This window comes from Rousettus aegyptiacus, unplaced genomic scaffold, assembly GCF_014176215.1.
Source record: "Rousettus aegyptiacus isolate mRouAeg1 unplaced genomic scaffold, mRouAeg1.p scaffold_m13_p_11, whole genome shotgun sequence".
NCBI lineage: Eukaryota > Metazoa > Chordata > Mammalia > Chiroptera > Pteropodidae > Rousettus > Rousettus aegyptiacus.
This window is the reverse complement of record NW_023416286.1, coordinates 35,651,712-35,677,826: the sequence shown is the minus strand read 5'-3', so window position 1 is coordinate 35,677,826 and position 26,115 is coordinate 35,651,712. Positions and strand designations below refer to the sequence as shown.

General features: G+C 40.4%; 1 protein-coding gene across 4 annotated transcripts in view; it reads left to right on the top strand.

Annotated features, from left to right (window-relative positions):
• Window positions 1-26,115, top strand: part of MFHAS1 (malignant fibrous histiocytoma amplified sequence 1) — a 64,789-nt gene that overhangs the window by 18,649 nt on the left and 20,025 nt on the right. Inside the window, exon 2 of one of the 4 annotated variants that reach the window (XM_036228704.1) lies at window positions 23,492-25,772. The exons of the other annotated variants lie outside the window; for them this stretch is intronic. Coding sequence (XP_036084597.1) covers window positions 23,492-23,541 — 50 coding nt within the window. The 3' untranslated portion in view covers window positions 23,542-25,772. Of the gene's footprint in view, window positions 1-23,491; window positions 25,773-26,115 lie in introns of those variants that run through there. 4 annotated transcript variants of the gene reach the window in all.

Sequence of the window (26,115 nt, the reverse complement as noted above, 5' to 3'; positions counted from 1 at the left end):
GAATTAGTTTGTGCTTTTGGTTCCCTTTTCCTCCTCTCCTAGCAAAGAGTCCTTTAGGATCCAAGTATGATATCAAAGGTACTGTGTCAATTTCATACATGAAGTAATGATGACTCTAAGTGGAAGCCACTTGTAACATCATTTGTTTCAGTCACTTGTAAATTGCTTATTTCTATAGTGACAGTGACTACCTACTTATGAGGGAGGAGCCTCCCAGACAGTTGTCACGCCTGGCTCATCTGAATTAATTAGAAGGGGCCTGCTGTGGATTGCATTGCACGTTGGTGAACTGTCTCATCTTCCCTATGAGGATCATTTGTGGGGATGGTTGGAGGCAAAGATCCCAGTAGCTGGGAGCGGCTCCATATTGAAGGGGATCCAAGGCCTATGGCCCCCTTCGTTTTAGGGGGGCCTACTGAGGACTGTTTTCCATGTATTAGTCAGAATTCCAGTTTCCAGTCAGTTGAAAAATGTTGGGGCTATCTTTCTTAGTGGTTATTATGGTTTCAGCTCATATTAGATTAAAAGAATCTTTGCAAGAAAAAATGTTTAACTTAATTTGTCTGTAGTATTAATTACAGGACACTACACAGTGCTCATGCAATATGGAGAAACGAGATAACAATTAGAGTTAACACCCAGGATGATACTAGTCAGGATATTTATTCACTGAATCCTATCTTCATTCAACAAGAATTACTGAGGCCTCCCAGCAAGGTATGGGCACCATGGGAGGTCCAGCAGGAATCTCTCCTGGAGCCCGTCCTCAAGGACCTTGGTCCAGAAAGGAGGGTAGGGTGTGTGTACAGCTTTAATACGTTGTAAAATGAATCTAGACAAAGTGCCATGGGAGTTCAGAGGAGAGAGAGACTCTTTCCAACTGAGGGGTCTTGGAAAAACTAGAATTCCATTTATTAGTGGTGCGAAAGGCATATTATGAATAAAGGAAGTTACAAATGGTCTTTTTCCTTCTACTGCCGTCATCAAAACCTGGGCTTTTAACCTGTTAACTAAAAAAGTGCAGTAATTCATAATTTTTGAATTACCATTAGCCCATTAGGCACAGTAAGAGATTAATAGCAATAACTAATAATAAAATAGAACAACTATAACAATATACTGTAATGGAAGTTATGTGAATGTGGTCTCTCTCAAAATATGTCATTGCGCCATACTCACCTTTTCACTTAAAGAAAGTACTTTACGAATGACACCTCTTTGGCACAGCTGAATAGCCAGCATCACTATTCTTGTGCTCTGTGGGGCCAGTGTTAAGTAAGATAAGGGTGACCTGAATGCAAGAACAGCATACCAAGATGGCTTCTAAGTAACTAATGGGTGGGGAGCGTCTATGGCTTGGAGACTGTGGACAAAGGGCGATTCGTGTCCCATGTGGGATGGAGCAGGACACCTTGAGATTTCATCATGCACTTCAGAATGGCACCCAGTTTAAAATGTAAATTGTTCATTTCTCGAATTTTCCATTTAATATTTCTGTACTACAATTGACTTCAGGTAACCGAAACTACAGAATGTGAAACTGTGGGTAAGGGTAAATCAAAACACATGTTTTTATTTATACATTACTCATATATACTATTAAATGTGGTTGAGATGACTAGAACATTTGTGTTTGAATTAAAGGAAGAAAGTACCTGAGCCCTGAAAGTTCACATATTTATTGCAAGGCAGAAATAGTTGGCATATTTTAGCTTGGAAAATAATTCATAATGGAGTCAGAGATCTGATAGGGATGTTGAACTAGAAGCAAATCTGTCCTATGTTGGTTTGACTGTTAATAATTCAACAGTGGGGCCATATCTGGAATTTATTTATTAATCTTTCATGAACTTTCTATTAAACCTTTATTGCCTGGAATAGAAACAGGTCGTTTATTCATTTGTTTGTTTCTGCTTTGTTTAATGGCAGAATTTGTTTTTGTCTTTTTACAATTTTTTTTTTTTTGGTTAGAATCTGGCAGTGCTTTCAAAATGTTCCTTCTGTACTGCCTCCAAAACAAAATTATAAACAGGTTGACTTTTTTTTTTTAATCTATTCAGAAAGTATTTTTACTCTTCTGACTTGTAAAAGTGTCTTGTTTTAAGTAAGTCTCTTTATTACCTGAAAAATCATGTTGCCTGTTAGGAAAGTGTTTAAACAAAACCATATGGCTACAAAGTTTTTCCCTTTAATATTTCTTAACATTAAAGGGAAAACCCCAAAGTTTCCTGGGTGCAATAATAAACTAATGAGTGCCTATGGTAGGGAATGTAGCTTATCAGACTGAAACTTCACAGACACTATCCATTAACTCATCAATTTATCAGACATGACAGTGCTCAGTACTGGAGAATATAAGCCTAATTTTATTTTTTAAAGTGTTAGTACGTTTAATACTGAAAAATGACACCTCATAAGTAAAATAATATTAAGATAATTACCCAATTTTGTCTTTGAATTATTGTCTTTGATGTGAAATATGTTATGGGTTTCCCACCAATGGCTCCCAAGGCCTTATCAAATGCACTTGGCAATGATCATGCCATGCCTTCATTTCTAAATGAGGTCTAAAGCAATCCCAGCAGGAAATAAGTAACACCACCTAGTTCTTAGCTTCCTTGCTTCCTTTTTCCCTTGCCTGCGTTTTGCTTTCTCTCCTTGATCTCAAAATCATGTGGAAATGAGGTAGCTCTTGAGAAGATTTAGGTGATTTTTAAGCTAGCGTTGTTTCTGTGCCAGGCTGTATACATCACGCCTGCCCAGGAGCCATGAAGAGAGAATAATGTGAGCCTGGGGCAGGCCTCGTGGGCACTGTCCTTGCTTGACCCAACCTGACCAGTCTACTCCAAGCCTTGCCTCCTTTGGCTGCTGGCTTAAAAAAAAAAAGAGCTCCAGATCTAAAGGAGAGTTCATTTTCCAAATATGGGCTCAAAAATCTTACTTTTGGAGCTGTGCACATGAGTAGTATGTGGGGAATCTCTCATCTCAGTGGAAATGGAGAGGACTAAATTGTATCTGAAACAAGCAAACTCTCCAATCATGCTAGCTTTCAAAACACAAGTGATGCAGATTTTCTGGCAGTGTATAAAATTCAGTTTATTTTGTAACCTCTCCTTTCAAATCTGTTTTATGGCTAGTAGTCTCTAATCCCTTTCTGATTACCTTAATAGGCACTTGCTTCAGATGCAAATAATGGCAAAAAGCATAATGAATGTTCTTAATAATTGTTCAGGTTTTTGGGTTATGCATGAAGATGATGTGGCATTCATAAATTGGGCTTTTTTATCCAGATGACACCCACTGCATGCAAGCCACATTACTCTTTGTGTTTGTTTGTTTGTTTGTTTGTTTGTTTGTTTTTATGTCGGTTCTTGTAAGGTTATCAGCATAACTGGGGGTTAAGGAGAGAGCTCCCTAACTCCTGAAAGTTATGGAACATGCTTTTGCTGTGGATATTACTCCTGAAGGAGAATTCATGGATGATGTCCAGCCCATTTAGAACACTTAGTATGTTCATGAATCAAAATGATAAAATCTGTAGAATATAGAGAATTCTAGAATAAAATATTCCATGATGTTCATTTTCATTGAGAAGGATAGTGACCTTAGGTGCTAAATTAGGATTTGATGGCTCCTTTGCCTGTGTTTCTGAGAGCGCTCGGTAAGCACCTCTGATCCTCTGTTGTAGCCTGCACTGTTCTTGTTCACTCACCAAAGAGTGAGCTCCTGGGGATCAGATGCTGTGCCTCATTCATCTTTGTTCTCCCAGGTCCTGGTGCAGTGAGTGTTAGGGTTGCCAGATAAAGTATAGGATGCTCAGTTAAATTTGAATTTCAGATAAATAGTAACCAAGTTTTATCCTAAATGTATCCCATTTGTATATATATTTTTAAATTTTAGATAAGCGGCAAGTAAGTTTTCAGTACAAATATGTCTCATGCAATATTCAGATGTAGTTAGTCATCCTGTATTTTTATTTGCTAAATCAGGCAAGCCTATATAAAGTCCATTACTTAGAAACTTTTTTTTTGAAACAAAGTAGCTATAAAATGGCTACAACTAAGGCAAATCAAGGTTTTCACTGGGCTCGGTTTCTTCTATGAAATGTAGGATGGGAATCGCAAATAGGAGTAATTACCCTCCTTCACAATTAGTGTTAGTGAAGATGGACTGTTTCACCTACAACAACCAGATAGCCTTGATAATAGAAATACGCAGCGAGGACCTAAATCAATGGGTTTGCTCATGCCTCTTGCCTCCTACCAGCCAGGCACTCCTAATCCAAGTTTTTAATGTTAACGAGCAGCCATCTTGTGAGAATGTGTGTGTCACCTAATAAAATAGTTGTTTGGGACTATGGAACTGTGGTTGACTTAGGTACTGGCCCCCTTCTCCCATCCTGCTGTTTCTGTTCCTCTCCATATAGCTCTGCAGTGCTTCCTGTCCTTCCTGAAAGGTGGGCAGGAGCAGGCAGGACAGGGGTCTGTCATCTGTCGATCTAGTGGGAGATAACTTCAGAGCAAGCTGTAGCAGCATGGGGTATTTTAAGCCTCTGGTCTTCCGTAGGGTGTGTGGGTATGCATGTGCGGGTCAGTGTATGTATACGGTATAACTAAGCATGATTGAATGGTAATATCCCCATTTTTATAGTAGGAGAAAGTAGAGCAGGTAGGGGAGAAGTCAGGGCTTGAAAGCAGACTCACAGGCTGAGGCAGGCCTCTGTTGCTGCTGAGAATAGACGCAGGGCCTCCCCTCCTTTAGGTTGCACTGGTTGTTTTTAAAGTCATATTCTCATGCACGAAGTAAGTACTTGGAAGTGAGGACCCATGCCCTTTTCCCAGAATGTAAATTTAACTCATAAGGACTAATGACAATTATGGTCTAATATAAGAAACTGTGTGACAGACTTTGTTTTGATGTCAGCCAAATTAAAGCTTTGTGTGATAGGGTACACTCTCTTGGCTGTACTGTATTAGTGAAAACAGAAATAGAAAGCTTTTTCTCTAGACTTAAGAATCAAATCGATAATGGTTGTTAAGAGCATTGGTGGCAAATGGCTATGGAAGTTGGAATCTCAGCCTTAATGCAGGGAGATGGTGTCCTAAGAACACAGAATTTAAAAGAAAAAAAAAAAGACATTTCCAATTGGTTTTGAAGCCATTGAAGCCAGCAGATGCTAGATTGAAAACCTTGTGTGGTATACTTTAAGGTGTCATGCCAATGACATTCCAGGCACTCCTGAAACCTCAGCTTCCTGAAGTGGAGGATACCTCGCACGGGGTGATTCACCTGGTGCTGGAGCTGGTTCTCTTTGAGGAGAAGCTGGCATCCCTTCCTCACTCCCTCTGCCTCTAAAACTAGTTGCTGCAGAGGCGTTTCTGATGAGTTTTCAGTTCTTAGGGTTGCGCTTGGTGACTTGGAATTTACACAGAAGCTTCCGTTGTGCCTAGAGAAAATATTTTTTCTCTCTTCCTGAGGAGATGATGAGTCCTAAAGTCTCACATGCCAGAAAACCTTTGCTTCATGGGAGGCATCTAAACTTCCTATGTCCCATTTACCTCAGTTTAATATCACTGCTAGTGTTTCGTTCAGATTAACTTTCTGTGTTTTTATTTTAAGTGCATTCTTTGGTTAACATGTTTCTTAGTGAATGGAAAGAGAAAAATAATGCAACAGGAAGAAGTATGATACTTAAAGAATAGAGTTTTGTTTCCATCTGTTTTGCAACAGTAATTAAGTGCTATAAACTTTATTTCCTGGTGGTTTAACAGCACACTAAAACTCCATTTTGTAGGATTACATGGTATGATGAATCTGGTTAAACTGTTAAGCAAATTAGTTGTTTTATTTAGATAGCACCAGATGTGGAGTTCGCAGAGGCCGCTTTGTGAACTCCAGACCTCACTTTAAGAGGGTTCTTCATGCATCCCAGGAACAGCTGTTTGTGGACATTATGTATTTCTATGAAACTCAGTGTCCTCCTCCTTTGGTAGCATACTACTCATTTAAATGGTAGAAACTTTGCCAATATGAAGAACTGGAAGAGTACTAAATATTAATATTTGGAATTAGACAACAAAATCTAGTTCCCGTTAATTAGACACCTAAATCTAAATCATACCACAAATGAAAAGTGCCACACTTTTTGGTAGAGTTGGGCATCCTAGAAAGAACCAAGGCTTAATAAAAGAAAAAGCAAACTTTGTACTTTTAATTTTCTATAATTCATCTAGCCCCAGGATTTTCTCCTAAACCCCGAGGGAAACATACATACATAATTTAAGTAAGAATTCCAGATTATGAAGAAGAAAAGGTTCACTCTGAGGAAAAGCTAATGGGCTATAGAGGGTTAGTTCCAAGACACAACCATTGATGGAGCTGTCGGGTGTGTATGGAACCCTCTAGAAGAGAGAATGGCTAGTTCGGAAACAGACAGGGAAAGAGAAGAGTTTAATTGAGATTACGTGAGTGGTGGAGGGTTTGGTAGATTGGTGTGTAGCGTGGTGACCTGGGAATTCAGGGTCTTCTGATATAATTTCTGCTAATAGATACTGTGACTTTGGACATTTCAACTCTCTGGTCCTGTCTCTAATCTTTAAAATAAGGGGCTGGATTAAGTGATCTCTACAGTCTCTTCCAGTTTAGAAATTCTGTTATAATTAGAACATATACCATTAGGAAAATATCAGTCTTGCAATCTACCTCCCTAATATAGGAAGTATTTTCAGGTCGGGTGTCAGAGTTACTATTGCTATTAACATTTTTTAAAAAGTGGGAAATTATTAGTATGTATTGTCACACCCATGTGAAACTGCTTGCATTTCAGTTAATGAAAGAATTTTAAATGACTGTGAACATTTACCAAGGGGTGTAGCTGAGAGTTAATAGTTTATAAATGCTAACTAGTTTAATAGCTGGTGGTTACTACTGGATTTAAACGTTCACAATCTGATTTTTAGTTTTTGTTGCCTCAAACCTAGTCAAGAATAGATGATTCATATACAATTATCTTCATTAGAACAGGCATAGTATTAACTATCAGGGTTGCTCAAGGCAAGGATTTCGAACTGTTAGGTTTAAGTAATTTAATTTCCTTTGCTTTCCTAAAAGTTTCTAAAGTCCAGTGGCTTCTGAGACCTGGCTGTTTTCTGTCCTAGAGAATTTAAGGAAAGTACATTTTATCAAAATGTTATTTTCTCTGGGTCATGCCAGGTAATCAGGGCTTTGAGCTATAAACTATCTTTCAGGGTTTGGTTCCCTTTGAGAGACAGGGAAAGGAGATAACTTTGCTCTGCTAGAAAGTGAAGCTTATTTACCCCTCCCTACCTGCTGGAGTTTAAAGAAAGGGTTAGTTTATTTATACAAAAGCACAGTTCACTTAGGCTGCTCATTTCAGGTCCTGGAGACGTATGCATTTTCAGTTCATGGGAGGTTCTTTTAATGCCTGACTTGGGCTGAGTTCTGAGGGAACCATGAAGGTATAGATATGCAACTGGATAAATGTCTTCATAGTAACCCCACATTCATCTTACTGACAGAAAAAGATATGTAATATTACTGTTTAGCAATGTGTATTACTCAATATATTACTATATTACTATATCATCATAGTATTATTACTGACAGAATATATATAAACACACACACACATCGGTATCTGTGTGTGTGTGTGTGTGTGTGTGTGTATGTATGTATGTATGTGAAGAAATAAAAGTAAATGAATTGTTAACTTGCAGAGTTGTTTCAGAGTCCTATACTTGGAGCCTATATACTGTTACTATGGTATTTGGGGGGAAATGGTAAATGTAATCAGTTTGCATTTTAAGAGGAAAGTATTATGATGGTTTGAAATCAGAAGTAAATCTCCCCACCTTCAAAAAAAAACTTCAAAATTTGTTTGATTTAACCACTTTTTTCTAAACCAATTTTCTGTATGGAAGGCAACACTGTACTACGTTTAATCAAAGTAGTTCTGTGGATGTTTAATTCTAAGTTAATACTTAACTTAGCCTGTGGGCTGGTGGCTTGCTACAGTACTCTGTGTTTTTCATTTGTTTACTTAAAAAAAAAAAAACTCCTAATGTAAGGACAAAAATCTTTCTTAGTTCTCTGTTGAATACTTCACTATTGTTTCAAAATGATTCCCCAGCTCTGTTATTAGTCAGAGGGCTTCCTCTGTCTCATGAAGTGTTTTAATATTTCAGGTTTAAAGAGAAGATTTTGAGTTCCCCCTGAGTTCCATTTACTGTTTTGTTTGTGTCTCTTTATATTAATGGCCTTCACTTTTATTCCTCTGCTTGATATGGAGAAGGAAATGAAATTGGATGAATATTTTTTTTTTCCATTTTAAGCTTGACTGGGTCTTTATAAAATGAAGAGTAAAGTCACTCCCTCAAAATGGCTAATGTGTTCAGCCGTGTGTAAATTGGGGTCATAATCCTTTCTTTGAAGAACAGGAGAAGTGCTGCTATGACAAATGTGCTGCACATGATGATCTGTAAGAGGACAGCAGGACACTAGTGGCCGTTTCAAGCCTTCGGGGTCAGGTGGGACACCCTCTGAGTCCAGCAGACTGAGAAACAAAGGCATCAGCCAATGCGTCAAACAGCTCGTGTCCCCAGGTGAATTTTCGAGCAGTCCAGTTAAATTCATGTCTAGGTTGTGCTTTTGTCTTTTCTCACCTTTTGTCATAGGAGCGGGGAAAATATGCCAGAACAGGAAGGGATGTCTGTATACTGCTTTATATCTTACCTGTCTGGGCCATAGCGAATATACTCCCCTCGCAGTGTCTACAGATTGTTTTCTCAAGCATAAATGTACTGAGTCTACCAAGCAGCATGTGCCCTCAAAGAATGATTTAACTTTAGATACCTTCTATTTAAGTGGTTGGGAATGGAAATATTCCTTTCACTATTTATGATAAAGCAGAATTTTAGTCAATACATGTTTTCTGAAGGTTTAGAATGTTCAGAGAATTGACTTGAATATGTGAAATTGGTTATACATATGCAGTAAGGTGTCTCCATTCAGGTAGTTAAAACATGACTATTTTAAATACAGGTTGTTTTTATTTCTTTGTGTATAACTACTAGCTGTCTTATTAATAATGAATTCTTATGCTAGTCCATATTTTCTTTCTACAATTTAAGTAAATTCTGAGAGCCTTTATCTCTCAAGACCTTTATAACAAGTTTATTGGAAACTAAAAAACAAAAACCATATGGCTATCCCTTCCGAGGATAGTAAAATATGGTTATTGCCAATGCATTAAAGTAGAAAGAAAAAAATAAGAGTTACTTGTAATTCCACCAACTCTAGTTGGAAAGCCAATGGGGATTTTCGAGTTGAGATCATTTTAAATGTTTTTAAAAGATCCCATAGGGCACGTGGTGACTAGGCAAGGGGGAAAGCAGAGAGGTAGGACTGGTGCAGTAGTGCAGGCAAGAAATGATGGTCCCTCAGACTTCATACTCGCAGTGGAGCTGGTGAGAAGCGGTCATGTTCTAGGTCTGTTTAGACGATAGAGCTAAAGGGTTTGTTGATGGATTGGATCGGGTTATGGGAGAAAGAAGTAAAGAAAGACATAAAGGTATTTGGCCTAAGCAGTTGGAATGCTAGAATTGCCATTTATTGAACTAAGAAAGACAGGGAGAGGAGATTTTGAGGAAAGATCAAAAGTCGAGTGTGGGACCTGTTCCATTTTTTTTATTGTAGTTATTAAAAGCTATTATTGTCTCATTAATAAACTTGAATATCCTTTTGGTCTTCTTCTTATTCCTGCTCAAACGAGTTCTTTTTTTTTTCTCTTTTCACTTGTATCTTTTGTACTGGTTGTTGTTCATAATTTTACCCAAGAGTTGTTTTATTATGCTGATAGTATTGGGGCCTTATTTTTAAAATAAAGCAACAATCCAAATGACCAGTGTTCGAATTTAAATTTGCTTATTTAGCGGTGTGTGTGGAGCAACTCTACATGCCAAGGTACTATTTGAGATTCCGGGAATGCTGCAGTGACAGGCAACAGCCCTGCTGTCCAGAAATCGAAAACCTAGTTGGGTGGAGAGTGAGGGCATAGAGAGTAATGGCAGAGCATGGGATTATCTGAGAAGGAAGCGTTTGAAGCCAAGATCTGACCTTGCATCAGCCTCCTAGATTATGCCAGAGAAGATGGATGGAAGCCAGACTTGTCTCTCCAGAATTATAGTATCTTAATTGTGTAGTTTTAGATCTTTTCAGATAAGAAGCTAGTGTAAGAGTCATGCTAATTTTAAACAATGACAGGAGTGATGTATGTGCCAATGCATATTTTATTTGTGTTTTTGTAAGGAAACCTGGTTAAGTGTGAATAGAGTCATATTTTTAAGAAAGCTGTACTGTTTCCTAAAGTGAAAAACTAACACTTTTGAAAACTGCATCTGGTACGAACATTTGTGGGTTATTTTTCCCATTTTTAAGAGAAGTAGTAATATTAGGACAATATTTACATGACTTAGAATCATATTGTTTTTAGGGCTGAAATGAAGGGACCTTTGGAAATTATCTAGTCTTATTTCTTTCATTTCTTTGAAAGACAAAGGTGAGACTGACAGTCTGAGCCCAAGGTTTCTCTGCCAGTGAGTAGAAGGGCTGACACTGTAGTCCGGGCTTTCTGACTTCAGGGTTCTTTTCCTCTCCCTCTAACACACTTTTCCAAATGATTAGAATCTGCGCCTCCATGTCTTTCAGCACAATGACCATGCAGTCAGAATCCCAGAGAAGAGCAGGTTTTTATTATATTAAATTGGTTCTACAATTCTTTATAAATTAAGTGTCTGCTATTTACATTTTGTCCTCTTTAGGCACAATTCTGCCCCAGATAATGATAAAACAGAGAGGTGATTCTTCAGTTTCTACCTTTCCATTTTTGGTTCATTATCGCTGACCTTAGTGTGAAAGCTAAATCCAAGAGGAATGCTAGTCTTTCATTTTCAGTCTATAAAATATGGATGCTAGTGTTTATGGGAAGAGCCACAAGGTGAAGTCCAGAGGGTGGGGAATAACCACACCTCTACCATCCTTCCTCTCCCCTCTTTCCCATCCCTGCCTTGCCCAATCTAACCTACGCCTTCCCACCTTATGCTCTTTTCCTTTCTCTCTCACATTCTTACATGCAGATGAGACATTTACATCCTTGTTTTCATATTGGTTAAAACCATCCTAATCTGTAAATCAAAATTTCCAACATACAGGAGAGAATGTTGAGAGATAATAGGGAATGTCATGAGCATCTCTATGTCCTGAAGCACCAATTGGGAATGAATACAGGGCGGCATCTTGGGATTTTTTTTTTTGAGAAAAGCAGCTCATTACCAGAATCAAGTCAGTGCTCCTCAAACTTCAGCATGCACATCAGTCACCTTGGCATCTTGTTCCGATGGATGCGGCTGCGGCAGGAGGTCTGCGGCAAAGCCAAGGGTTCTGCGTTCCCGACAAGCTCAGGTGCCGCTCGTGCAGCTGGTACAGGCCACACTTGGTAGCAAGGCTGTAGGAGATGGGCTTCAAGTAGGACTTACACTTGTCTCCCAAGACACTTTGAAGTTGAATGATTTACTATGTACTGAGGAAGTTGTAGTATTACAATTTGTTATCTGAGATTACAGTCTCTCAGAAAGCATTGGAGAGTGGGCAGTACTTCCTCCAGGCAGCCTTTTAAACCGGAGTCAGGCAGACTGTTACTTAGATCAGGTTATTAAAAGAGAAAAACCTGTTTATACTCACCTCTCACATTGCTCTTCATTTCCTTCTTTCATTATAGAATCAGGCCCTGATTATTTTTAATTGCATGCCTTGCTGAGACCAAGGAGGGGTTTTATTTCTAGTACTGATACAAAACACACACTCTTCTTTCTTTAAATTCAGAAAATCTTACTCAGAGTTGCCAAAACAGGATGGCATGATTCCCAAAATTATAGAGCAATTTGAGGGGTGATATATTCTAGGATTAGAGGAGGAAGATCAAGGCTTTTGTACTGTTCACATAGAGAATGCTAGGTGATGTGGGGTAGTTGGGGTCAGGGAGACTTTGTGGAGCAGTGAAAAATAGGCAAGCAGGGGGTTTCTTATTCCTGTGCAATCTCTGTAGCTCAGAGTGAGCTACTTGAAACCCTTAGGGCCTTAGTGTTACATTTCTAAAATAAGGGTTCTCAGCTTGACTATCTGAAAAAGGTCATTGCCAGCTCACACTACCTCTTGCATTCAGTGTGCTTACTTTAGAGGGGTGAGTTAGAGTTTTGTATTTGGTGGATTCCTTCCCACAAAACAACAAAAAGAAGTATCTTCGTACAGTCACCATCCTTTAAGAGATGTTACACATTTAGCTTGGTGACCTTTATTAGGGAACTTTGCTTTGTAATTGCCCTTCATTTAATTATTATTTTTGTTTTTAGTTATTTAGGGTTAAATTAAGACATTTAAAATATCACATACAAAAAAATACATACGATTAAACTTTTTTAATATCTAACTATCCATATAATATCACCGTTTTCACACCTTGCTTAAAACAAAACCAATAGGAAAATATACATTGTGTAAGAAGCGTGTCAGATAACAGTTCTCGGTGCCACGCAGATGCAGTACCTTGTGTCAAAGCCAGAGGATTTAACACACTCAGGGAGGTGGTGGGGGGGGGGGTGGCAGGGGAGAGCCAGGACGTGTTTGTTTGGCCTATTTAAGAGATTTTTCTACACCATGCTAAATTTGCAAGGAGTTTAACTTGAGAAGCCTAGAAAATTCAGTAGAAAATACGTTTTCACAGTATATTAAGCTGGAACAGACTATTTTGAGCTAAACAGACTCTGGAGATAAACCGATTCAGCTTCTTCTTTTTGCAGCTCAGGGACTGAGGCCCAGTTTGTCAGGACCTTGCCAGAGGTTAGTGCAGGCTGGGACTGAAACCCGGGGCTCTAGCCTGGTCCCTGGCCCCTTCCCCTCCAGTAGGACTATTCATTCGGCCTTTGCAAAGCATTTCCCTGGATACAGAGAAATGCGTTTTTACAATAATTTATTAGTTGTAAATAATTAATAGTTAATGAAAAAATGGAAATGCTCGATAAAAGCCATTTATTAATTATTATGTTCTAGTCAGAGCTCTTGAGCTAATTTAAGGGGGAAAAAAGCAGGATTATGTCAAGGCTAGAGCGATCTTCAGCATCCAAAGAAGGGAAACAAAGTACAGGCTTTTCTTATGTGAAATGGATCTTGGAACTGGTCTATGTCTCTCTGTCCCTCTGTCCCAGGCTCTCTCTCTGTCCTCTCCCTGCCCCAGACCTCCTGTCCAGTGGTACCTCCCCTCACCCCCAAATCTGTTGATACTTCCTGTCCTGTCCGTCATTCTACTTGTTCATCACCCTGACTCTCATCTCCATCTCCCTGACTTGGTCCCCTGTCTTCACCTCAGTCCCGTCTCCCATCTTGGTCCCCCTCCCTTTCATCTTCTCTCTCTCCATCTCAGAGGCAATCACCTCTCAGTGCCATCTCTGTCTCTCCCTAAGGACATGCCCCATTTTTCTTGCTCCCCTTAGACCAGCCTCTCTCTCTTACAGACTAATTCTGTCTCTCACCTCATTTCCAATTCCCTAGGGAGCCTTCTGATCCGCCTACTTCAGCTTTCCTCACCAGGCTGCATGTTACTGCTACATTTAAGAATTGACTGCTGGTGGCCAGGCGGCTAGGCCTGGTCTAGTTGGGGGCTAGGGGCCCCAAGGGCCTCACTGGTGGGTAAGGCAGCTGGCCTTGTTTGAAATGCTTATCTAACATATTGATCTCATTCAGTCCTCATAACAACCCTCTGAGGAGTGCGGTCTCATCCCCCATAAGGATGTAGAAACTGAGGCCTAGCCCCATTAAAGCCATTTTCTTAGGGTCCCACTGCCAGGGGGCAGTCTGAAGTCAGTCCTGTAGTACCCTCCTTCTGATGTGAGGCCTTTCTGAAGTTCATCAGTCATTCCTAGGAAGTCAGAATGCTCCAACGCGGAGGAGACTCAACTGCCTTTCGCAAGTGTGTGGAAGTTATTGTTAAGGTACCTGGGCTATCAGGGTAGACTTGACAGAAATGGGGTTTTAGTTCAGTGGTGGTTACCCTGTGCACTGAGCCGCCCCCAGCAGCGGCTTCTCCATGGCACCACCCTTGCCTCTGATGAAGCTGGTTCTGTTTGGCGGTCCTGTGTTTGAAATCTTACATGGTACCAACTAGCAGCTTAACATACTTGGGCTCTGAGGAGTATTTCTTTGATCTAGGTCAAGCCCTAAGGTATAAACACTGCAAGCTAGTTTTAGGGACTTGAAAAATCACCTCTACCCCTTTTAAAGAAAATATGAAGCTCTGGCATAAATCAAATTTTTATTAATGAGTGGTGATTGACACATATTTTCTTAACCTCTGGCATCAATAAAAATTTTGTATGGACATAAGAATTATAACCATATTTGGGAGGGAGGTGATCATTTCTGCACTATCCGCCTTGTGAACAAAGACCGTAAGTCCTTTTTTGCATTCCGTGAAATTTGCCGTGATGAAATCTAAGCACCAAGAAATGCAGGGTGGAAATGGGCTTAGTAGTCAGTGACCTTCCATTTCCACTCCTTCCTCATTCTCTGACCTCCTGCCACAGGGGCCTTGCAGGCATCCTGCGAGCTTTGCACAGAAGCTGCTAATCCCCCAGCAGTTCATTCTGGCTTCATCAACAGCTGTTCCCTCTCACAGCCAAGGCCAGGCAGGGAGCGGCCTCAGACCCCAGTGAGCAGCCAGTGTGAAAGTCTGTGTAACTGGGACCCAGATACTGTCCTGATTTGACTCACGAGCTCTCTCGTCTTTGCTGGCTTTTAAAGGAAGAAGGGTGGGGAAGCGTGTCAAAACTAGAAGCCTTTACTTGCTGGCGAGCTTTTCTCTGTCACTTGTGCTATTTTTTCTTAATCCAATGTGTGATTTGGGTTTGTGAAAAGCTTCCAGTGGCTTCTCCATTTAGATCATTTAATTCTGTGATGCAAATGGCACCTGGGCCTGAGTCTAGAATCACACTTCATGCTTGGCCAGAGCCCAGTTCCACTGCTTGGCCAGCTGGCTGCCATTTGCCCCAGGGCACCCCTGCCTCTCAGCCGAGCAGGAAACAGCCCCAGCAGAGGGCCCCAAGAGGACCAACAGGTCAGGCTGGGGTGCAAGCACTAGTCTCCTCACCCTCTCAAGGGATGGGAAGTTGTTTAGGAAATGGGAGAGGGGGGGAAGTAGCAAAAACCAAACAAATAAAAATATCCCATTAAAAAATTAATGTGTGACATGAGTCTATTTATATAAAATTGTGGGTGGGGGAAGGGCAGGGAAGAGAAAGACATGAGATTAGATGAACAAAGGAATTGGGAACAAATATAGTTCTCACTCTAACATGGCTGTCAGATAAAAGACTTATGGTACAATTCTGCCTGATAGAAGGGAAATCAACAAAAAACTAGTGTGTATGTGTGCTTTCTTAGTTTGTCTGAGCAGGGGAAAGGTAAGGAAGGGTACACACCAGCTCAACCCTGGACCTACGGGAAGGGGTAAAGGGTGAAAGTGATTATATTCTCTTCTTTCCATATTTTATATTAATTCACCTATTAAAACAAGTACATGTTAACTTTTATAATTAAAAATAAATTTAAAGTAAAATTAAGAAAACAAGAAAGGGAGAAAAAAGAAAAAAATTTGAAATTTACACTAGAGTAGATTATATTTAAGAGAAAGCCTATGTAAAAGGTTCAAAATTCAGAAGGGACAAAAGCTCTGTGGGGAAAAGAAAGTCTTTCTGTCCATACCCATCTATATCCCCTCTGGGTGGTGGCCAGATTTTTTGCCAAATCCTTGGGTGTCCTTGCAGAGATGCTTTGTTTTTATAAATATATATTTGTATGTATAAGAAGAGAGAACTCCCCCTCCCCCTCCCATGGTAACATGATAGAAGCACTGACTGTTTTGCATCTTTTTTTAATTGAAAATATATACCGACCATATTGATGTATAGAGAACTGTTTGGTTCTTTTTATTGGTTGTATATTCTTTTGCATAAGCTGGTTTTATTTAACCAGCCTTTTGTTGATGAGCATTTGAGTTGTTTTTGGTCTCTTACTTTAGAAACAGTACTGAAGTAAATACTTGCAACTATATTTTTCGACATCTGTGGGTATATCCATAGAAGAAATATCTCAAAGTGGAATTGTCAAATTTCTCTCTAGAGAGGAGGTAAAATCTAAACTTCCTTTAGAAATGTATGAAAGTGTTAGCTATTCTTGAGAGAACAAGGCTGCCTTGGAGGTGGGATATAATATCACAGTAGCAATGGGAATTTTAGGGAAGGCATTAGAAACATTAGGGCTTTTTCATTGCTCATCTTTCTAATGGGGACTTCTCTTTCAAGAAGTTATTTTTCCTCAAACCTTGGTTTTTATGTTTCAGATTAACAAGGACATGAGGAAGAAATAAATATTTAGTGAGCTGGTACCAGGTGTCAGGCATAGGCTATTTACAAGTATTATTTAATTCTTGTAGCACTCCCATGAAATTTATATATATATAATTACTATCCGCAATGCACAGATGAGAAAAATGAGGTTCAGAAAGGCTAGGTAATGTCCCCAAGGTCACACAGTACCTACATGGAGAGCCGGATTTCAAACTTTGTCACAGTACTTGTGTTCTTTGTGATCTTTCCCCCCCAGCCCCCCACCTCCCCACACACAACATTAGAAGTCTCTGTAGCTCTTGCATTGCAGAAAATCTGGGAATTCATTGAGCTAAGATGTATGTCACCTGTGGTTGACGTATAATGTGGAACATTGCTTGTGCCTCAGAAGTCCCTTTTAGTACATTTGTGGGATATAAAGAGAAAGTTTGCTGTTGGATCATGAAGCTTGCCCTTGTGTTCCAAGCATTCTTTTTTGTCTACTACCTCTGAAGGATAAGACACAGCCCTGAAGCAGCGATGCCTTGAATGCTTGTTTGCTTCCAGGCCAAACCACAAAAGCCCTATAACCTTCAACATTCTGAAAGAGTACTGGTGGCCATTAGTTAGCTCCTTGGCACTCTCAGTCCATAGCAGAATGCATAGGTGAGGATGTTTGGATAGATAAGAGTGAGAGCCACAGTGAGGGGGAAAATCGGAGAGGCAAGAGCTCCCACATTCTTTTGGGCAGATATCTAGGAGTAAATAGCTGGATCACAGGGTAGGTGTATGTTTTCAAGAAGTGCTAGCAACAGTGTATGAGAGTTCCAGTTCCTCCACATCCTCATTAACGTTCGGTATGGTTAGCCTTTCTCATTTAGCCATGAGGGGCATGGCTGCAGTCAGGCTAGGGGCTGAGACCAAAGATACAGGGTGATAGAGGGCTGGCTTAGGTATTGTAAGCATCACTAGTAGAAGGAATGGGACTGTTTATCATTTTTGAAAGTAGATGTTTGTAGGTTGGCAACTGCATCTACTTTTTGTTTCCAATGGCTCTATTAAACTAATAACCTCTGATACAAATGAGCTGCAATAAAGAGCTTGGATATAATTTGGGGTGATTTCTCAGCTCAAGAAATAAGGAGCTTTTTTCCTCCCGTAAAAGCCAGGATAAATTTTTTCATGGGTGACAGGGATTATTTTGGTAGTTTTCTTTTTTCTGTTCATTTGATCAAAAGCGGTATGGTTTCCAGTCTAGATGGAAGGAGAAGACGGTGCTCCTTTGAGCTGATTTTGTGAGTTGGCCACTAGATTACTTTGTGCTTCAAGACTGAAAGGAGCCAGTATTCTTATCTCTTCTCACCCATAGCCTTGTCTTCTCCTAGAAGTTTGGTGGGATAGTGTTGGATAAACTAAACCTTATGTCTCACTTCTAAGTTATAACACTCTTAATCTTGTCATAGGCAGAGAGTAATTTCCTGATGTAGCAGAGAAAGAAGCCAAGCCTAAACATCTCTAATTAATTATAAGTGGAAGTATGTTTACCTGCCCCGCCCTGCAAATGTGTCGGCTCTTACGTGTTGTGCTTTAGCAGCAGTCATTGGTGTGTTTCTGTGTTATTACTACTCATTGAAAGTTTATAACCATCAAATATCTTTACTTACTTTGACCTACTAACTTAAAAGCTGTTGGTAAGTAGTGTCACCTACTAATTATTATTAGATATTAGTTAATATCAAGTATTATTAATATTGGAAATTTCTACATGATTGCATATAGCTTCAGCTTAAATGTCATCTAATACAATATATTTTTTCCTTTTATAAATATCACAGTGAGGCGCAAATGAAATAATCATAAGTATAAGCAGAAAAAAAAATCTCATCAAAAGATACATACTTATATGACATTTCTGCCTTATGTGGATCGATCTAGGAGATTCCCTGATTTTATAGCTTGAAATTCATGGGCTATAGTAAATGAAATATGCCCTTCCTGAAATCTGTCAAGCCTTTCACACCTTCCATTTTCTTGGGAAGAGTGGTCATGCTGTAACACCAGTTAGTGTTTCTTAGTGATAGTTTAGGTTTTTTATTAACTATAGGGTTTTATTTTGTTTTTAATTGAGACATAATTGAGATGTAGTTGAGATATAATTGGCATACTGTAAAATGTGGAATTTAAATTATACAATTTGTTAAGTTTTGACATATGAACATAACCATAAAACTATCACTACAATCAAGATAATGAAAAACTGTTTCTTCCCTCAGGAGTTTTCTCTCACTCACTCTCGTCCTTCCTGTCCCGTCCTATCCTCCACCCTCACCCCTGATCCACTTTCTGTCGCTATAGATTAGTTTGCATTTTCTAAAGTTTTATATAATGGAATCATAAAATATGGTCTCTTTTTTGGTCTGGTTTCATTTATTCAATGTAGCATTTTTAGATTCATCTATGTTGTATATGGCTGTAGTTTATCCTTTTTATCGCTGAGTACTACTGCATACTACAGTTTGTTATCTGCTCACCTACAGTGGAAGTTTGGGTTGCTTCTAGTTTTTGACCACTTTAGATGAAGCTGCTATGAACATTCAGGTATACATCTTTGTGTGGATTTATGCTTTCTTTTCTTTAGGTAAATATCTAGGAGTAAAGGGCTGGTAGGTATATGTTTGAACTTTTTAGGGAATGCCACCAGCAGTGTATGAGAGTTCCAGTTCCTCCACATCCTCACAAACACTCGGTATAGTCATCCTTTTCCATTTAGACATCCTACTAGGTGTGAAGTGGTGTCTCACTGTAGTTTTGTTTGCATTTTCCTACCGGTTTAATGATGTTGAATATTTTTTCATGTCCTTATTTATCATTAATAGATTTTCTTTGATGTAATGTCTGTTTAAACTTTTGCCCATTTTTAAAATTGGGTAGTTTATTTTCTTCTTGAGTTTTGAGAATTCTTTATATATTCTGGAAACAAGTCCTTTATCAGACATATGCTTTGTATATATTTCCTCTGGTCTGTGTCTTTGGAAAAACATAAGTTTTTAACTTTGATGATGGGCTTACCATTTAGAAAGAAATTATTTTATTCATAGTATCGAAAGTACTTCAAAACCTATAGCCACACTTCTACTTTTAGCTAAGATAGAATAACAGAGACTGTATTAACTCGTACATCTAAAGAAAAAAAAATAAAACCAAAATAGCAAAATATGTAAAACAATGATTTTCAAGATCCTGATCATCAGGCAACAAAGGATAATGATTCTGAGATATAGAAAGCAATTGAGGTGAGCCCCATAATTGCCCAGCTTAGTGCCTTGAGAGTGTCCAGGCTCCTGTGCAAAGAAGAGAAACTGAGGCAGCGCCCAGCAGACCCCCCAGAATAAGGAGACCAAAGTGACTATAGTTGCAGGACAGAGGACTAGAGAGGAGTGAGAACCCCAGAAATATGCAGAGGGTCCCCTGGAGAACGCAGCAGGATGCCGATCCATGCCTGAGTGTGAGTAAACTCTCTGAGACTGAAAAGAAGTGTGTGTGGCAGGGGAGTAAGGTGGGGCGCTAAGACCTTATTTCAGCTGTAATCTACCTCACACCAAGAACACTAAATAATTTGTGGGACCTCCGCTTTCTCTCTTTCACCCCACCACCCCCACTCTCAAAGTAACTCATTTCAGAAGAGGGCATTTTTAGCTACACTTACAGGTTTTCCTAAAGAGTCTCTGAGCCATGTAATCCTCAGAATTTAGAAAGCGTTTCAAGATGTTGGCATTAGACTCTCCCCAAATGGATCTTGATTTTGATGTAACTTTATCTTTAGTTTATAAAAGATGAAAGAATCAAGTAAGACTGAAAGGCAGGGAGACTTCCTGGAGTGCTTCTCATTTCTGCTCTTGGCCTGGCATGTGAAGGAGGCAGTAATGTGCAGGGTGTTTAGGAACCTGCCCTAGCTGGGCATTGTGTCCCCTTCAAAAGAAGAGAGTATAGAGTTTGTCCCTAACGGCCTGACTGTGTGCCATACAAGTGTCAGACTTGGAACTGCAGAACTGAGGACACTTGAGAGGCTGCCTTGTACATGCCCTCAATTTATGGGTTTATCAAATGCTTGATTTAGTTTTTCATCATATATCTAGGGCCTGCTGCATGCCAGCCACTGTTCTGAATGCTTGGGATCCAACAATGAACGAGAGAAATTCCCACACTTGAGCCTACATTCTAGTAGAAGAGACACATCAGCAACCAATATATGTCAGGTGGACATAAGTGCTATGAAGAAAAGTAGAGGAAGTGATGGAATGTAGCGTGACCGGGAGATGGGGGTGCTATTTTACAGGGGGTCAGGGAAGTTTTGTTTGAGGTGGTGATGTTTGAGTAGAGACCTGAATAAAATGTATATGAGGGTGAGGGTGGGTGGGGCATGGGAGGCTAAGTGGTTAGGACAGGGCCCTGAAGTAGCGGCGTGCTGTGCAAGGAGGCCAGTGAGGCTACGGCAGAACGAAGAAGGAGTGAGGGCAGGAGATAGACAGGAGCAGGTCACACAGGACTCTGTAGACTTTTGTGGGGACTTGGGTGGTTGTTCTGAGTGACACAGGAGGCGCTGGAGGGTTCTAATAGAACCCCTCTAGCTTCAGTGAGGAAGAGGGGGAGGCAAGGGGATCTACTGGAAGGCCATGCAGTAGTCCAGGAGGATGGTGGTGTGGACTTGGGAGCTGATGCAGTGGTCAGATGCTGGACAGGTTTGAAGGTGGAGCAACAGAATGTCCTGATGCAGTCAGAGTGCTATGTGAGGGATAAAGGGAGGGAAACCGAAGCCCACATTTTTTTGTCCAAAGTAACTAGAAGAATACAATGGACATTAACAGGTATGGGGGAGCGTAGAAAAGGAGTAACTGGCAGGTAGAGACAGTTGGGCATCAAAAGTTTGATTTTGGATAAATCAGTATTCAAGGGGAAATGCTTAATAGGTAGTTCAGTCTCTTGGTTCAGTATTCAGGCAAGAGCTCAGGACTGGAGGTACACTGAGGCCTGTGCAAGGCAGGTGGCCTACATCAGTGGTGGTTTCTCTGTGGACTGAGCTGCCCTCAGAAGTGGCTTCTCCATGGTGCCACCCTTGCCTCCGATGAAGCTTGTTCTGTTTGGTGATGCTGTGCTTTCTAACTGGCTTTAATGCTTTCATGATTATGTTTTTCTCTTTATCTGCATTTAGGCTTCAGTTTGGAAGCCAGCTGCATCAGCTTGCAGGTGGAGTGCAATTGAGGTATAAAAAATCCTTTCTCGTGTGCAGTTACCACCTTTAAGAAGTTGGAGAGACTAAGGATTGCTCGGTTTTGATTGTTCCTGCAATTTCATGCTTTTCAGGTCATCAGAGAGGCTTTCCGTGTGTTTCAAGTGGCCTCAAGTTCAGGCTGGGTCTTCTGGGAATGAAACTTGGGTAGGGGGAGTAGATAAAGAAGAGCCCATTTCGGGAGAGGACCCAGCTGGAACTTGTTTCCTTGTGCAGCTTGTTTATGCATATGGGAGATATTATTCATGTGCAAAATAAGGAAGTTGAACCAACTCAAGATTTCTTCCAGTCTCAAGGCTCTGAGGTCCTGTCCGAAGCCTGCCGGTCTTCTCGGTCTCCCAGGCCCCACGGGGGCTCTTCAGCTCCCTACCCATGCCGATACTCAGTCCTCCTTCTTTTTCCCCTCCTCAGAGAAAAATAAATTTACAGAAATTCTTGTTATCTTCATAGTTAGGAGATGAGAAGCAAATCTATGGTTTCTGATCATTTCTAAGGACTTCAAATAGCTCCCGGAGTATTTCAAAATCAGATAGATTTTGATAAGGCCTCTGGGCCAGTGTTTCAAATTTCATTTCAGGTCGTAAAAGTTCCTCCCATGTTCAGTTAAAAGGAAAACTAATGTTGGAGGGAGACAGTTTTAGTCTGAATGCTTTTATGATGTCTGCATTAACTTCTCTGAGCCTGGAACCGTTTCCAGTAAGAAGTAGGTGACAGGCTATCCAAATAAAGAGTAGCCTTTTGAAAGTACTTCGGTCCAGCAGTAAGGGCTTTTTATAATCCTGACTTGCATTTTGAGAAAGGGAAGGCTGGGTTGGGTTTGGCCTCTGATCCTCCCTCCCTCTCTCTCCCCTCAACACACTTTGATCTGTGAAGCATGTCTAATCCTCAGCCAAGTCTGCTGGAACTTTATCCAGAGCAAGAAAAAGGAAAATATTTTTCCTTTCTTGGGTGGATTTGTATTTATATAAACCCTTAGCAATGAAAATGGAGCCAAATGGCAAGCACAGACATCTGAGGGGAGGCAAGGTGGAATGAATGAATGGTGGGAAGGGTCAGGGCAGTCTGTCCCTCTGCTCCAAGTCAGCTTTTCTTGAGTCAGACCTTTTAAGGATCAGTCATGAGAGGGTGGTATAAGTCCTCCCTTGCATTTTCCTAAGGATGTGAATGTGCTTGTATGCAGGGCCATTATAGAACAGCTTGAGCTAAACCAGCAGCCACTCAATTAACTCTGGAATATGACTCCAATGAGATATATGTATGTATATGAATGATTCGTTCACTTCATTTCTTTGTCATTACCCAGAGAATAGTTTTGTAGAAGGCCTTTGCTGTCCTCCTTTGACTCAGCTTTGGATGCAAGCTTTACTTTCTCAACAGTTTGTCCCACTATTGATTTACTTACATGAATTTGTCTCTACCTTTTTGAACCAGCCCTTGCCACTTCTCATGGGTAGTCATTTCTGAAAGTGTGCTTGCCATCAATATGAATGTGTTCTTGTCATAAACCACCTCATTTAAGCTTCAGGTTGTGCCTCGTGGTTCTGCATTTCTAGGATACCACAGGGTGGTTCATTTGTAGACATTCTAGAGGAATCTCATACAAAATCTAAAGACAGGATCTCTTGTTCTTGTGTTATTGCAATTCCTATATTATCTGGGCTAATACCGAATGGATGAAGATACTGAGAACAGCAGGTATAAAGAACTGTGACATAAAACAATCTTTTATTTTGCTGTTGTTCACTTTTTTTAGAACCAAAGGCAAAGCCCTTCCTGCAGCTTCCTGCAGTTTCCTTCGAGTAATTTCTCCTACACATTGATAAATGCCACGTGAGCTAGGTTCGCCTGCTGTCTCAGATGTTCATTCTGGTCCCCAGGAATATTCATTTAGTGTCTGTCGGAGCCTCACACTTCAAAGTGGAATCTTCCTGAAGTTTCAACCTGGTATGTCATCCCACTGCTGTGAAGAACATCTCTGGAAGGAAACCTCTCAGGGACTCTGAAGATTTGGAGACTTGGAGGTTTTTCCAACAGGAGAAAGTCTAGGCAGAAGAGCAACCCAGAGGAGGCAGGATGGGGCTCTCATTTCACTGCAGGTGATGGAGTAAGGGGACTGCAGGAGAGGAAATTTCAAATTGCCAAGCATGAGGAAGATGTAGGAAAGAATGGTACAGAGGATTGGATGTATGCAAATAAAAAAAGAGAGAAGGAAGGAAGAAAGAAAGAAGAGGGAGGGAGAGAGGAAGGAAGGAAGAAAAGGAAGGAAGAGAAGGAAGGAAGGAAGGAAGGAAGGAAGGAAGGAAGGAAGGAAGGAAGGACCCCAAGAAAGGGAAGTATTAGCTTGTAACGTGAAAGATGTGACTAAACTCAGCAAAGATTTGAAAAGACATTTTGTTAGCAGATCCTTTTTCTTGCTTGAACTTTGGCCAAACGCTTTGGAAAAGGTGCTGTGATCTGAGGTCACAACTTTTTCGATCCAGAAGAGACCTGAGTGGTTATCCGTCAGGGAGGGGCACCATGGGCCAAATACTGCTCTTCTTGGCATAGCATATCTGAGATATTTAATCACCTCCTTCTGTCCCTCCAACAAACAAACAAAAAAAGCTTTATATAATTATAAGTAAACATTACTCTTAAGACAATTATCCTCTGTCAGGAATTAGGCTAAACAAGGAAAAGCTCAGCTTTTTGCTCTGGATGACATAAAAGGAAAATTAAAGATGTCAGCCATTTGTGCCCAGTGTGGGGCCTGTGTGTGGCTTTGGTGCATTATTTATCCGGAGAGTCTGAGGACTTCACAGGGTCATTGGGTAAGCCAGGAACAGCCAAGAGTGTGGACTTTGTTTTTCCTTCTACCTGTAACTGTCACCACGGCCACAGCTTTTGGGGGATGTTGGGAAGAAGTTGAAGAGAACTGTTGAAATTTAGTTTGTTGAGTGTAGCCTAGTGACCAAGCCATGCAAACTCACTGAAGATAGGTACTGAGTCATGCCTCCCTCGTTCAAGGGCATCTCTAAGAACCTCACTGGCCTACTTTTGCTTCCTTGTAGGTTGTACTCTCACTGTTAAGACTTTACAAATTGTCCCCAAAGTTTCAAATCATAGAAGGACATTTCTGAATGTTTTTAAAAAAGAAGCCCCACCACTCAGAATCAAAATTGAATTTGAGTTAAATTGCCTAGAACTCAATGGATTTCAACATTTTGAAGAACTGCAGAGCTATATGGTGAAAATGAAAACATGAATTTAGAAGAGGCTCACAATTTCTGATGGCATAAGTTTTGCAGCTGCCTTTGGAATTCATCTTGGGATGATGTATCTAGTTCTTAATTGGTCCTATCAACTTGACTTATTTCCAAGAGAAACTAATTGAGCCAAAAGCAAACTCTGCTCACAAGGAGAACGCAGCATCCCTGCAGCGTGGGGGACCACTCTCTAATTCCCAGAACTTCCTAAGAGTACATGTAGATGTTGGACAATATTGATGGGCACCCCAGCAAACATCCAAGTGGCCCAGCAGGAAGATTCCTGCTGAATCTGCAGGTGCCCCACCCAGCTTCCTGGGCATCTTGTTGGCACCCAGAGGACCCTTCCCTTCTCATTTCCATCAGCTGACTGTGGACTACTCTGGTCTGGGGCAACCTAGCCAACCTCTCTACCAGCGGGGAGGCTGCACCATATCTTATCCAACCAGGTCCAAATCTCTGCCTTGGGGAGGGCTCCCCCGACATCCACGTTTTTCTTCCTTAGATAGTCTCCCTCAGCCTTCAGGTGTTCTTTAGCTTTCTCTTCTTCTTGGTAGTAAATTCCCTGTAAAAAGTCAGTAATTGCTTACATTAAACCTCACTGCGTGGTTTCTGTTTCTTGACTAGACCCTGACCAATCAGTATGGCCAGTAAATCTTAGCCAGGATCAGAACTAAGGTTGTCTGACTCCAGAGCCAAACTACTTTTTATTGTTTCTCTAGGACCAGCGATTTCATATACATTAAGTTGATTAGTGTGATTTAAGCATTTAACATTTTTTACCTTTTGATAAAAATCCATTTTAAACAGCAAACAGATGTTATTTCACTGCTATTATTTTTGTAAACAAAGATGTCTTCTACACAAAGAACTTTTTTTATCATGGAGCCCATCACAGAAAAGACTTGAACATTCCTGTTTATCTTTTCAAAATAGCAATTCATTGCATCGCCCTCCAGGGTTTCTTTCTCTTCTCTGTCTTTTCAGCCTGTGATCTTTCATTCATGCTTTTATGCATTTACTCATTCCCTCCCTCCTCCTCCTGTGTCCACCCACCTGTTCATTTTGGTAATTCAGAAAAGGAGCCTCAGAGCTGGAGAAAACTCAGATGAACCTGTCTGTATCCCTCATT